Source organism: Nothobranchius furzeri, chromosome 17 (genome assembly GCF_043380555.1).
Source record: "Nothobranchius furzeri strain GRZ-AD chromosome 17, NfurGRZ-RIMD1, whole genome shotgun sequence".
Classification (NCBI taxonomy): domain Eukaryota; kingdom Metazoa; phylum Chordata; class Actinopteri; order Cyprinodontiformes; family Nothobranchiidae; genus Nothobranchius; species Nothobranchius furzeri.
In genome coordinates this window covers 33,967,205-33,981,776 of record NC_091757.1, presented here as the reverse complement: position 1 = coordinate 33,981,776, position 14,572 = coordinate 33,967,205, and the positions used below count along the sequence as shown (strand labels likewise).

The 14,572-nt window shown below is 40.1% G+C and overlaps 1 protein-coding gene across 3 annotated transcripts in view; it reads left to right on the top strand.

Annotated features, from left to right (window-relative positions):
* Positions 1–14,572, top strand: part of dock5 (dedicator of cytokinesis 5) — an 83,971-nt gene that overhangs the window by 60,953 nt on the left and 8,446 nt on the right. For all 3 annotated transcript variants that reach the window (XM_070546521.1, XM_070546520.1, XM_054731312.2), the window contains exons 22-44: positions 72–206; positions 296–407; positions 2,644–2,714; positions 2,922–3,028; positions 3,205–3,341; positions 4,448–4,543; positions 4,686–4,784; positions 5,107–5,277; positions 6,848–6,948; positions 7,034–7,092; positions 7,319–7,473; positions 7,545–7,630; positions 7,876–8,032; positions 8,423–8,463; positions 8,540–8,630; positions 8,731–8,850; positions 12,115–12,204; positions 12,485–12,589; positions 12,885–13,026; positions 13,266–13,347; positions 13,514–13,598; positions 13,770–13,856; positions 13,943–14,119. In XM_070546521.1, coding sequence (XP_070402622.1) covers positions 72–206; positions 296–407; positions 2,644–2,714; positions 2,922–3,028; positions 3,205–3,341; positions 4,448–4,543; positions 4,686–4,784; positions 5,107–5,277; positions 6,848–6,948; positions 7,034–7,092; positions 7,319–7,473; positions 7,545–7,630; positions 7,876–8,032; positions 8,423–8,463; positions 8,540–8,630; positions 8,731–8,850; positions 12,115–12,204; positions 12,485–12,589; positions 12,885–13,026; positions 13,266–13,347; positions 13,514–13,598; positions 13,770–13,856; positions 13,943–14,119 — 2,506 coding nt within the window. The remainder of the gene's footprint in view (positions 1–71; positions 207–295; positions 408–2,643; positions 2,715–2,921; positions 3,029–3,204; positions 3,342–4,447; positions 4,544–4,685; positions 4,785–5,106; positions 5,278–6,847; positions 6,949–7,033; positions 7,093–7,318; positions 7,474–7,544; positions 7,631–7,875; positions 8,033–8,422; positions 8,464–8,539; positions 8,631–8,730; positions 8,851–12,114; positions 12,205–12,484; positions 12,590–12,884; positions 13,027–13,265; positions 13,348–13,513; positions 13,599–13,769; positions 13,857–13,942; positions 14,120–14,572) is intronic.

Below are 14,572 nucleotides of genomic sequence, written 5' to 3'. Positions count from 1 at the left end.
ACTTTTTTGCTCCGTTGCTCCTCTCCTCCGCCTGCTCCCAAATTACCAGTCTGACTTATTCACTCTCTCAGGAAACTAACCAAGGTGCTTAACTACTATGTGGGTCACGCTGAGGAGCCCACCCTGACAGAGAGGCTCTACGCAGCACTTAAAGCTCTCAAGTACCTTTTCAGGTTTATTGTACAGTCAAGAGTCCTGTCTTTCAGGTATCAGGAGTCCCGTCACACATGCATGCACTCAGAATTTTAATATTTTAGAGATGATTTTTGTGAAGTTTTTTTGCTTCCTTACTTAGATGTTGTGTGAACAGTGAAGATGGAGATGCTTTCTTTAACTCCATTCATACGCTTTTCCTCTCGTTCAACACTCTAATGGACAGACCTCTGGAAGAGGCAGTGAAGATAAAGGTAAGTTGTGTGTTTATGTGTTTATTTTAACTTTGTAGAACTGAAAATGTTTTAAAATAACAAATTTGGATTGAACTACATGAATTTATACTTTTGAACAAATCTGGTGCATTTGGTTGAATGCTGCGGCCACACACTACACAATGTGATGACAGTAATTGTGAATAAGTTCTTTACTTTTATCTGTTGTCATTACAACATGCACAACAATTTTTGTGTTTAATTCCTATTCAGATCAACTCAATTAGGTTTATTTATAAAGCTCCAGATCATGACCCAAGTCAACTCACAGCTCTGTACAAAGCAGCATATCTAAATCATACCAGGAACAGATTCATGCTGATTGGATGCAGCAAGCGTAATTACATTTGAATAAAACTAGATTTTCATCAATTAAAAATGCCCTATAGAAAGAAACCAGGAGCCTAGATTGAAGGATTGTTTTAGTGCAGTCTCCATTCTGAGCAGCACAGTATGAGGGTGACAGTGGAAAAGAAAACGTTAGGTTATGCATATAACCACTGCTCCCTGAAGGAGAGGAACGCGGTACAACGAAGGTACAATGGGACATATAAATACTGGGGCAGCAGTAGCTCAGGTGGTAGAGCGGGTTTCCTCATGATCGGAGGGTCATGGGTTCGATTCCAGCTCCCGCTAGGGGTATCCTGCTGTTGTGTCCTTGGGCAAGACACTTCACCAAACTTGCCTGTGTTAGTGGTGGTCAGAGGGGCCGACGGCGCCAAACGGCAGCCTCGCCTCTGTCAGACCTCCCCAGGGCGGCTGTGGCTACAAGTAGCTTACCATCACTAGCAGTGTGTGAATGTGAGAGTGTGTGAAAGCATCTTTGGGTGTCTAGAAAAGCGCTATATAAGTTCAATGCATTATTATTATAAATACGCCCCATGAGCAGCTATCAAACCTGTGCCGACAACGCCATCTAAGATGGCAACTCAGACCCAGCAGAAAGTACTTCATGAGCCACCAAAAGGGCCATCAAATCCAGATGATAAAACACAGATTAGTCACTTCTGGATACCAAGGTTTTGTGTGCCACTGAAGAGCCACCAAAATCAGAGACATGCTCATCCTGTGCACCGTCTTCAGCACAACTGAAATCAGCTGAACCAGAGGTGGATGATCTTCTGCCTCTACCTACTGTCGTGCGCATATTTGTCACAATGACAGTAAATTTCTGATATGTTGTTTATATTGTTTATATTTAAATAGACAAGCAGCAGAAATACCACAGTTTTATAGTATTGCAGTATGACAAAACTTGATGCTTTTTTATGAAATGCCTCCACATAAAATAAAAGTCTTTCTTGAACACATTGCTATTTACTTTGAAAGAAAAATTTTACTGTTTCAAGTAGGGATGCACGATATATCAGCTTCAGTAATGGTATCGGCCGATGTTAGTCATTTTTTTAACATATCGTATCAGTTCGATAAATAAAACTGGGCCGATATTAACAATTGATAGTTTTTCCATCTTTTTGTCATTTGTTTATCTGTTTCATAGGGTGACGGGGGGTTAATGTGTATTTGTTTATTCATGTGACAGTGGTTGGAATCGTCTAATGTAAAGATGTCCAAATGTCAGGAAATAAGACTCCAAATCCTCCATCTGAAGCTCAGCTGTGATGTAGCTCATGACTGTAAAATTAAATTAACGTGTTACCTCCTTTAGCAGCTACTCTTTGCATGAAGTTCTTCAACTTTAAGGGTCTTCATTTCTCCAAGCCATGGCAGCTAGTCTATTTTTCAATATTCAGATAATTTCCAAAACTGACTTCATCCTTTTAGACAGGATAAAAGATGCACGTCCTTCAGCCGTGTGGCCTGCCTGTGTAACTGCTAACGTATTAGCATCACAGATGGAACAGGAACAGGAGAATAATGGTAAACTTAGCCTGGCACTGCATAACGTTTCTTATGCTGCCTTAATAAGAGGCATTTCTGCATTGGACCTTTCTGCGGTATACCTTGAAACCCACCAGCCCGTGCTTACTACTAAATTCATCAAATGCATTTAGATAATGTTATTGAATAGGCAATGAAAAATTACACTGTCAGCAACATCAAGTGACATCCTTGTTTGCAGTTTCAGTAAAGTGAGGGCTAAAGCTGGTGAAACACTTGTTTTAATAGAAAGAAGAAAGAAAAAACACCCCTGAGATTCGGTCTGATGAGAACAGATTTAAAATTTTTTATTTTATGTTTTATATATTTTTAGGGGGCGATATTGAAATACCTCCCCAGCATCATTAATGACATCCAGACAGTGTTTGATCCCATAAAGCTCAGGTAAGTCACCAGAGGGTTTGCACAACAGAAAATGATAATTGCCTGTCTCAGTGCAAATTATTAGACTTGCTTCTGAGTAAAGGTGTTGTTCCTGCTGCTGTAAAATCAATCTGCTGCTTATTAGCTCTCTGTGACAATAATTACAAGTTATGAAAAAAATTTGCATTAGAGTTGTCTAGACAGCTGTTTCTTTGTGTTTTCTTTTAGTGTTCTCCTTGCAAAGTTCATTGGTAGCATTCCAGATTCGCAGCTCGTGCGTCAGAAGCTGGGCTGCATGTGCAAAATTGTTGAGAGTGACCTTTTCAGGCAGCCAGGTAGGAACGTTTGTGGCCCCAAAACTACGTCATGACATTTCAGTCATGAAGAAAAACAAATTAAAAAGCTTCTTCCATGCATTACTTGTGTATATTATTCACCAGGTAAGATTAATTAGAAGGGAATGGGATTTGAGATCTAATGTGGATTCAGCTTTTCTTGTTTGTTGCTGCAGAATGTCGAGATGTTCTTCTGCCACTCATCACTGACCAGCTGAGTGGGCAGCTAGACGACCACTCTTGTAAACCGGACTACGAGGCTTGTGTCCAACTACTCAGCACTGTGCTGGACAACCTGGGCCGCAAAGACGTGGTAAAGAGTTTACCTTAATGCACACAAAAGGGAGATTGATTGTTGGAAATCAGCTGCAGCATTGATTCATTCTGGCACTTGGAACCAAGATCTGAGGTCCACACTCAGTCATCTGTAGGGAGTTCACAGTAAAACGGCAGCTTTTTGGATCCTGCAGAGATCATTTGGCTTCTCTTAAGAGGGTATGTCCAGGAAAGTTTGGCTTGGAGGGAAGCCTGTGGGCAGACCCTGAGCATGCTGGAGGGACTACACTTCCAATCTGGTCTGGGAAAATCTTCCTGTGAAGTAGAATAGTCTTTTTTTTTTTGTTCAGTGTTAAATGATCCAGAAGATTTTAACTGGTGTAATAGGCCCATAGGTAGAAAGGAGAATTGCATCATAGTTATACTGATATATTTAGCACAGATGAAATGGACTTGCAGCGATGGGGAAAAAAGATGAATAAAAAAATAAAAATAAGAATATTTTGTCCAACATTTGTCCAACAATGCTAAATAATATCAATAATGATCAAATAATAATTAATAAAGATCTCAGATGATCAACAATGTAAGACATGACTCATCTTGATATCCATTCAGCTCTGACGGTGAAAACCCAGAACCTGTGTTCTCAGCATCAGGTAAGCTTTTGGACAGCCTGCTAGTCTGTAACACTCAGGGGCACAAGGACACAAACTCAACGGGCAAAAACATCTTCAGGATTTTAGAGAAGCATTTATCACAGCCCATCACTCTGAGAATAACTAGTACCAACAGTCCACCCCCCACACACATGTGAGATGGTTGTCAGTCTTCAGAAGAATCAGCATCTGAGAAAGTCCCTCCACTGACTGGTCCACATCACCCAAGAGCCTCTTCCCGCTGTGATCTGTTGATGTTTATGACAGAAAAACAAAAGCCTCTTATTCTAACTAATGAAGGGCCCGGTTCTGGCCATGATTATATCAGTCAGTTTACCTAAAAACAAACCATCCAACTAGTTTTAGTTAAAACATATTGCAAGATTTTGCACTTCAGTGTGAATCAGCCCCATTTAATCTGATGTTAGAGTCCACAGGTTGTGTTTATCTGATAGCTGTTCCTGGGTCTGTTCTTTATTCTCAGGGTCCAACCAGAGGTCACATTCAGCTGATAATGGAGCGTCTCCTCCGTAGGGTTAACCGCACTGTCATCAACATGGACAGATCCTCTCCTCTCATTGTAAGACTCAACACATCAACAGATCGGATGTGTCCCAACATCAACGCGGCCTCAGCAAAATGAGTTTGACGTGTGCTTCATCATGCATGTGCATCTGCTTTTTGTGAACTCTCTTGAGTAATGGCCATCACCTCTTTGGCAGGGCCACTATCTTGCCTGCATGACGGCCATCCTGAAGCAAATGGATGACATGCATTACACCCACTACATCAGCACCTTCAAAACGAGACAGGATATCATTGTAAGTGTCTCGGTTCCTTCTCTGTTGGCTACATCTTGTCCCGAAGCCTCCCATCAATAATGCGCTATAAACCACCCTGACCACTTACTGCTCCTTAAGAGAATATTGATTACAGACATTTCATACAGCTGATTGCACTGACAGGATGAGGAGGTTAGTGGGCCTCCATTAAGCTAAAGGGCATCATGTGTGACTGACATGTGAGGGCAGTGATGCACATTCACCTGTGTGTGTGTGTTTTCAGCTTTTGGTTGCTACTGCATTTCCTAAACGATGCTGAGATGATGCATTTGCTATAAAGGTTTTATTTTTCTGGTTTTAGGACTTCCTTATGGAGACCTTCATCATGTTTAAGTACCTCATGGGAAACGTCTTTCCTGCTGATTGGATGGTCATGAACCTGGTGCAGATGCAGGTCTTCCTGAGAGCCATTAACCAGTACTCAAATGTGCTCAACAGGCTTTTCCTGGACCAGACTCACTTTGAACTACAGGTGAGGCTTGTTCTCCCTGCCTCAAAGGGACTCCATAGCCATTTTAAAATGTGTTTCAGTGTAAAATTTATAAATAACTACTTGCTCACCCACTTTAGAGGGCTTCATGAATGACCTCTTTTGGGGGAAATCGTGTTTGTATGAAAAGCTAGCAGTCACTTGGATCTTGCCTAACTCTGTCTAGGAATGAGACACAGCAGACTTTGTTTTTGTTGTTACAAGGTAAATCTTGACTAAGGTGAATAGGAGAATTATTGGTAATGTTGTGTTTGGTCTGCCCGGACACAACAGTTATGCCCTTAGAAAAAAAATAACAAACATTTTCCTGGTGTTCTTGTTAAGAAATATTTTGATGCTTAATCAGTTTGAAAGCAGGTCAGTTCCTCCTCATCAAAGTGATTTTCTAAGTCTCTTATGCTGGAAATGCACAAGATTCCTTTATTTATAATCCAAGCATGACGATGTTTAAAAGGCAGATTAAAGAGATGAGTTTTACTCGGTATGAAGAGGAAGAAGGTCCCCTAGCAGAATGTGCTTCAACGCGCTGAATGTTTATTTAGAGCTTCATAGTAGTTGTAATGATCCCATGTGTGTTTGTTTGTTATGCAATTATGTAAATAAATTGCAAGCACTTAATTGTTCACGACTAATCTTTAGACAAAGTGCAACATAGAATACATTAACTAATTATTAGTTATTGGATGTCGAGAAGGGGTGAGATTAAATAAACAGTTGTTTCTTCCTACTCCTTTTGAACATGTATTCTGATAAATACTGTATAATATTATATGTACTATATGATATTCAGAATATTATAAGGGTCAGCAGTGTATTTCTTTTTTTTGTAGTCCTATTAATTATGTGTATATTCTAACTTAACACTGCATCATATACACACGTTCAACTAAACCGCCACAAACAAACCAAAAATCATAAATGTGTAAATTTTAGTAAAACTCGCATGATTTTACTTTGAAGAACACAAACTAGGGCTGAATGATATAGAAATAAAAGTATATCGATAACAAATTTTTATATTGATCAATATTGATAATTATAAAAAATATTTTAAAAATTGTAGAAAATATATTTTACTTGCAGCCCTGGCCATTTAGTTTTTCCTCCGCCTCTTCTCGCTGAGACATCTCGGTGCCTCATGCTTTGTTTTGGCTTGAGAAGTGGGCCTTGTGAGGTAGCGTGCTCGAGTCAGTGGTTTTGATTGTTTAGGAGTAAGTAGAGTCTAGTATGCTGCTACCTGATAGGTTATAATGAAAAAAGGAAACTTTTTTAATCAAAATTTTATCCACCCATTTTTTTTCTGTTGCACCACATGTCTATCGACAGATATATTGAACTATTGAATTATCTTCCAGCCCCAAACTAAAGAAACACATTTTCCTTGTTATTGTGTTTTTTCCCATTCGCCTGTTTATGAATGATTTAGTCAATCACAGGATTATAGTTATTTATAACTTTTACACAGATTAAAATCCTTTTGTCAGATACTAAACTGAGATTCACAAGAAGCTAAATAAAATATCATTATTTAGAAATCCTGATTTTCTTGCAGCTTTGGAACAACTACTTCCATTTGACCGTGGCGTTCCTCACTCACAAATCTCTACAGCTGGAGTCCTTCTCACAAGAGAAACGAAACAAGATACTAAACAAGTGAGATCTCCTACAGTTCATCTCAAAAAGTCAATTAATTGATGGGATCTTAATTAAACTGTCGTTTGATTCACATTGGTTGCAGATATGGAGACATGAGGAAGACCATTGGGTTTAAGATCAGAGACATGTGGTACAACCTCGGTGAGCTGATAACGCTGCTGTTATCGTAGCGTTTGTGGAGCTGTTTATTCGGCTCCTGCTGGTAATGCAGAGGCAATAACAACACAATATGTTTTATTGTCCAGTTTCGTTGTGTGTTGTTTTTCTTTGGCACATTATTAGATTTCTCTTCTGTTTGTTGAGAAGTGAAGAGGCGGCATATTGGCGTCTGAAGCCATGCTGCGTGATAATGTTTGTTGTCCCTCAGGCCCCCACAAAATGAAGTTCATCCCAGCCATGGTCGGGCCCATTCTGGAGGTCACTCTGGTTCCTGAGCCAGAACTCAGGAAGGCTACCATTCCCATCTTCTTTGATATGATGCAGTGCGAGCACAACTTCAGTCCTGCACACAATTTTAGAAAGGTATAAGCTTCTTTGGGATAAATGTGGTGTTTAACTTTAGGATCAAACTTTTTCTGCTTTTATGTTTGCAGTTTGAAAATGAACTGATTAAAAAATTGGATCAAGAGGTAGAAGGAGGCCGAGGAGATGAGCAGTACAAAGTCCTTCTGGAAAAAACGTAAGGCGGCAGAGCAGATCAAACACAAATCATTTGTAAACTTGTTTATGAAGTGAAACACATTAGGCTAACTTTTAAAGCCATCTTGTGTGGGATACAGATAGAAATTCAAAAGATTTCATAACATCTGCAGTAAACCAGGTTATCAAGGTGGTTTGATTAAATTATAAGCCGCTTCTTATCAAAGTCTTTAGCTTGCCAGATATGAATTTGAAGACTGGAAGGAAATGTGTGTGCCCTGGCAGATTACTGGATCACTGCAGACGCCACCGATACCTGTCCCAGTCAGGAGAGGAGCTGGCTCTGCTGCTGAGCAGCCTGCTGGAGAACCTTCTAGCGTACCGCACCATCACTCAAGATGGAAGTCCAGAGCACCGCATGAGCTGCACTGTCAATGTTCTGGTGGGGTTTTCTCCTGCAGGCTGTGTTTACTAACGTTGAGGCTCGTCAATGCTCGCTTTACATTTTCGCTGCCCAAACACATCTTGTGCATGCTTTAGGAGGGTAGTTGAGACTTCAGACCAAACAATTCGATCCAGCACATACCTCCATTCATACTGATCTGTCCCCACCTCTCTCTTTGCCCAGACAATGTCACGGCATACACGTGTTAATAATTACGTGCACAGTTTCTCTAGAAAGCTCTAACATTTCTGTGTCTCTCTTGTATTTGACATTGAACATAATTGGGCCTTTAGCCCTTCGCGTGCATGTATTAGAGTAAATACACGCCCGGTGATTAGAAAAGGTTGTTTGCTGTTATGTGATATTAAAACGTTCTCTTGTCTGCAGAATTTCTACAAAGAAAAAAAGAGGGAGGACATTTACATCCGGTGAGTCAGGAGAAGGCCTGCACTGTCTGGACTTTGGACTGGTGTCTGTGTCTAACTGCTGGCTTTTTGTAACCAGATATTTGTATAAACTGCGGGATTTGCACCTGGACTGTGAGAACTACACAGAGGCTGCTTATACGCTGCTATTACATGCCGAGTTACTCGAGGTCTCCTTCACATAAAACTTTTTTTTAACTGAAACAAAGATCATTTGAGTTTGACTTTGCCTCTTAAATAATTCATCTTTATGTCTGCTTCCTTCTTCAGTGGTCTGATAAGCCTTGTGCGCCTCATCTGATACCTCGAGATGGGGAGTACATGTGGACACAGCAGGAACTGAAAGAGAGGCTCTTCCAGGAGATCATAGGCTACTTGGACAAGGGCAAGGTGCTAATAACTGCTTTGCATTGCCAACTTGACATGAAGCATAGTTTTCCCTGTGGTATCATTTCAAAACTCATCAGGAAGTTGCTTCATCTTAGTCGCCAACCACAGAGCTCTGTGTTGTAAATGGGGTCAGACTCGAAATAATCAGGGGCTTCGTAATTAATTCATCTGGATAATTCACCTTTTAATTGTTTGAGAAAATTTGCCCCAAAGCAATTTTTTTAATTAAAAATAATTTTAGTGAGGCCAAGAGTCAAACAACAGACATGGGCATTAATATTGTAAACTCAAGCTCTTTTAATTTCCAAAAAAATGCTTTTATATATCAAAAGTGTATCGTTATCGAAATTTCTGACTCTTATCGGGATTATTTTTCCCGTGTCAATAAATTTTATAATAAAATAATGAGTGTGTAGGTTGGTAGGTTGGCAACATTCATGTCTGTTTAAGAAGCTGTAACACCTTGAGTCACATAAAAATGTGACAGCCCCATCTAGTGGACAACTTTGGTTTCTGTGCACACCTGTAGTTATCGTCCATTTATCGTTATTGAGGTGAAATTCTCAATGTATCGTGATATTGATTTTAGGCCATATCGCCCAGCCCTATGGTGTTGTCTTTTAAAGGTGTGGTTCATTCATTCATACATTTGCAGTGGTCTCTGGTAGGAATTAATGCCTTGCCAGTCGTACTGGGGGGGGGGGGGGGGGGGGGGCAAAAAAATGCCCAGAAACGCTTGGATCAGCACTAAAAACTCTGCTGCACAGAGTGGCAGAATGCTTCAGGATTTTGAGTCTTATTTCCTGATGTTTGGACGTCTTGTCTCGGATTGGACAACAGTGGCTCCACCACTGACTTGCAACATTGATGTTTTATCTCCACAAATAACACAAGCCTGGAGGAGTGAGGTGGTGGCTAATGCTAATGGTTAGCTTCTACTAGCCGAGACGTTCTCTGCCAATTCCTGTTAAATCAAAAACAGCCTTCCCCGTCACGAGTCAAGGCTGGTGAGTCCATGAATATTAAATTACACTGTGACGTAGATCTGTCAGGCTTTTGAAATCCTAGAGTTTCATTGTCCATTTTCTATCAGAAGCTAATGCGGGAGATAGTTGTAGGAGACTATTTTCATATTCAGCCTGCATGAAAAACTCAGAGTGATGGATTATGATCATAAATAATCATTAAAATTAGTTTTTCTGAGTTCCACACCTTTAAATAATAACAGTGTTCACAAAAAGTGTTTGAGCAACACCTGCCAGACATGCAGATGTGGGAGTAACTCACACGGAACAATTTATTATTTACTTATACATATTTTTATTGTGACAATAATCTGTTGACATAAAAAAATTATTTCAGCAAATTTCAAACCGTTTTCGACCATAAGGATTAAACTATCACTGTTCACAAAAATCTAATAAACCGAGAGAATTGATCAGAAAATTATCTAATTTTTTGGGGATTATTATATAATTATTAGGACTTATTTTGAAACACTGGAAGACATCTGAATGTTTCAAAATATTGTAATGATCCATAAAGGGTTTTTGTGAGTGCTGTTGCACTGTTACTGTTCCTTGAAAGCAAATTTGCTGCATCATCATCATCAGGGAGCCAATGGTTGTCCATGAGTAGTCGGACTGTGCCGGTAATGTGGCGAGATCATGTGCTTTTCAGAAAAGATCACAAACTTCCTTTTAGCTTTGACATAACTAGCTTGTTATTGTGACAGAAGGGTTAGGGTGATTTATGATTGAAACTGCGCTCCTTAAGTTGTTTTGACAAGCCGGTGGCTGTCCCTCACAGTCTCTGTGAACTGTCTGGTGATCTGAGCTTCAGCTCTAATGGAGAGAAGCTCCCGGAGCTCTGCATCGCTCCAGTTTGCCATCTCAGCTGATTCTGGTTACAAAGCGAAACGTATGCCTGTGCTAAATTTTCAGTATAGTTGCAGATGGGCTCGGCTCACTTTCCACACGTGATCATGACCCTACTCTCTGTTGTGCCAAGGTGTAATCTTCATTCACAAGTCCGCTGTTGCAGTAATATTACTACTAGGGATCGATATTCAAAAGCTGTGCATCAAAAATATTGATATCACAATATATTGTGATATATTTTCCTGCGATATTATATCAATATGCAACAGCTGTGTATCTAATTTTTGGAATGATTTCCATGCAAACATTTGTGTATTTTCTTTTCTTTTTGTGCAATTCAACTGCCAACCGCTAGATGGCAGCAATGGGTTTTGTTTTCACCATTGAAATGTAAATCCCTCTATTATGGTTCAGATACCTCATGTTAAACATGTTATGTATCAGTTTGGACTGTTTATTGAACTTTTCCTGTAAATAATTCAGTCTAAAAATCGCTAATACCGTCTGACTGAATGTATCACAATAAATCGTGATGTGTTGTATCTCCCCTGTATAGTGATGCCTAACGTATCACCATCATTTCACCAATACTCATCCCTAATTACTACTAAGCTTGGCTGCATGAAGCTGCCAAATTCCCGCATCACCAATTGCCATGGCAACATAAGACACATTGTGGCGGAAGTAATTGATTACAGGCATGGTGTGTCTTACGAAAGCAACTTGAGAGACAAGTTGGTTGTGACTGGATGTTAGCCAGAGAGTTAGAGAAGGCTGCAGCTTTTATCCCAGCTGTTTTTTGAACTGTTTTAATAAACCACTGTTTAGAGCATCTTTAATGCTTCCAGTAATCAGATCAATAAATAAAATGTGCTGCCTACAGGCAGCATCAGAGATCAGAGGAGATCCATGATGGATGATAAAAAAAATGTCTGTGTTACGAGCTCTGGGTACATTTTCATCAGACAGTCTGCAGTTTCTGGTTTTCAGGAAGTTTATTTTATTTTTTATCTTTACTAGAAGAGACACATCAGTCAATGTGTCTGACAATTTAAAGTTTTTGTTTTGTCAGACAATATTAAAACGTGTCTGTAATGTTTGACTGTTTCACAAAAACATCATCAGTCAAAGTAAATCGCTTTCTTCTAATTCTTCCGTTTTGGCCCTTGGTTGGAAATCGTGCACTGACATGTGCTGGGATGCAAACTGTGATTAAATGCATTAATTTTTAACACGTTATTTTATTCTAATGAATTTATCATAATCAACGCATTAAATTCCCCCCTAGTTGTAAAGGTTTCATTGAAAGTGGCAGCGAGACACGAATTTGTGTTCCGGTTTTCATATCCTCTTTTAAATGAGCTCTTTTCACATGTCTTCCCAGATGTGGGAGAAGGCCATAGAGCTGGACAAACAGCTGGCTAAGATGCACGAGACCCACATGTTTGACTTCATGGAGCTGAGCCAGCTGCTGGTGAGAGGAGACATTCACTTCTAAAACGTCAGAATAAACCAGCCTCATAAAAAACTAACTTAAATGCACTAGAGAAGTAAAACTCTGGAGCCTCAGTGTTTATTTTGAAGCTGATAATTGATCTGAAAGTGCATTTTTAAAACCACGCTTGCTGGAAATGTTTCTTTTTTTGTATGAACACCATTGTTTGTTTCAGTTTGTAACCACTGACAGACTGCTTACAACATGCTGCACCGTGCAAGGCCTTCTGACCACAGCTATTTTTTGTTGTCTGCATCAGAAAAACCAAGCCAAGTTCTTTGAAAACATCATGCATGCCATGCGGCCACAGCCAGAGTACTTTGCTGTTGGATATTACGGCCTCGGATTCCCCTCTTTCCTCAGGGTAAGACAATTATTACCTGTTTCAGTAAATTGAGACTCAGAGAAACACTCCTATTGCTGCGCTTATGCAATGAGCTGGCATTTTGAAATATTTCTTTGGGCAAAGTACAATAATTCCAATAAAGGTTATTGGCTGTTTGATGTCACGAGAGCAGCGTGTGAATGCCATTCTGTCCAAGCATTAATCATGCCTCTCGTTTTGCACACAAACTAAACTTTAATGATAAATATTAGTTTATAAGGCCTTTGATATTTGATGTATTACACAGTGTTATTACTCTTTTTGTTTACTGCAGAACAAGAGGTTTATCTATCGAGGTAAAGAGTATGAGTGGCTGGAAGACTTTACCCAAAAGCTGCTTTCTCAGTTCCCAAATGCAGTCAGGATGACCAGCACAGCGCCCCCTGGAGACAACATCTGCAACTCACCTGGACAGTGTATCCTTCACAGAAATGCTTTTGGTCTTTCCCCTACATTAGTGTAGCATGATCTGGTGCAGATAAAGAGTACAATTCCTGCAGACTTTATTTCTGATCTTTAATTAGTAAAGGTTATGACCCCATAGTTAACGGTGGCCTCAGGTTTAGACATTTTCAATACGAAGTAAATGATTCAGTGCTCTGTCTTGTCTGCTCCTCTGACGATGTGTCGTTTTATCTTGAGCTGAAGTCAACAGACATCCAGTCTTTTACTGTCAAGCCTGTTCTGGAAGTGCCACCCCAGTTTAAAGACAAGGGGGTTCCAGAGCAGATATTAAAGTACGTAACAAAACAGTTAAGAGCTGATTTACTAGTGAATATCCAGGTGGTGGTGGTGGTGGTGGTGGTGGTGGTGGTGGTGGGGGGGGGGGGGGGGGGGGGGATGGGGGGGATTTATAGCTCTCTGGGCAAAGTGTGTACTCATTCTTGTTCTGTTCTCCTGCAGCTATTATAGAACCAATGAGGTGGACCAGTTCCAGTACTCCAGGCCATTTCGGAAAGGTGAAAAGGACCCAGACAATGAATTTGCAGTGAGCACTTTTTAAAATTCACTTTTCGAAGCACTAAACTCACGTGTAGGCACACACGCAGAGATTAGAATTAATGAATAACAGCGCTGTGTGTGCACAAACGGCACTCTGAAGATTAATAAAGACATGAAAATTTCCCCTTAAGTAATTTATTGATATTCTGGCCCACAGACTATGTGGATTGAGAGAACAACGTATGTTTGCGCCTATCACTTCCCAGGGATTCTCAAGTGGTTTGAAGTCAAATCCGTCTCGGTGGTGAGAAGCAGCCTTGATGCCGTTTACTGCACTACTGAATTTGAACAAATTCGTGAATTAATTAGGAGTTTCTGTGTGCTGGACAGGAGGAGATCAGTCCTTTGGAGAACGCCATAGAGACGATGGAGAAGACCAATGAAAAGCTGAGCAACCTTGTGCAGCAGCAAGCCTACGATCGCTCGCTGTCCGTCAACCCGCTGTCCATGATGCTCAACGGCATTGTTGACCCCGCCGTCATGGGTGGCTTCTCTAACTACGAGAAGGTTGGAGTTTGTAATTTATTATGACACTTTTGCTCCAGGATGCACTTGAAGTGCCTCCAGCGACTGGACACTTAAATGTTTCATGTTGCCCAAACAAAAGGGAGCTCAAAATCTCAGGAGCAAACTAGAGGGATTCCTCCATATTTACCTGTATTTATTATTCTCTCATCACTTTGACCTTTTCAAACATTTTTCTGTCTTTGAATTAAATAATAATTTTAATAATGCGATTTCAGCTACAGTCTCACAGTGTAAAATTACAATGTGATGCCATTTTGTACCCAAAAGGTCAGATTGACTTAGGCGAGTTGTGAATAGCAGCTTCCATGTTTGGCAGAGACAGAATTTTAGTTTAAACTCCATCAGATGAGCTCATTTGTTAAACTCTTGTGTAAATGACAAATGAAGACATGTCATTAATTAATCAGTGAATAATTTATAAATTATTAATAA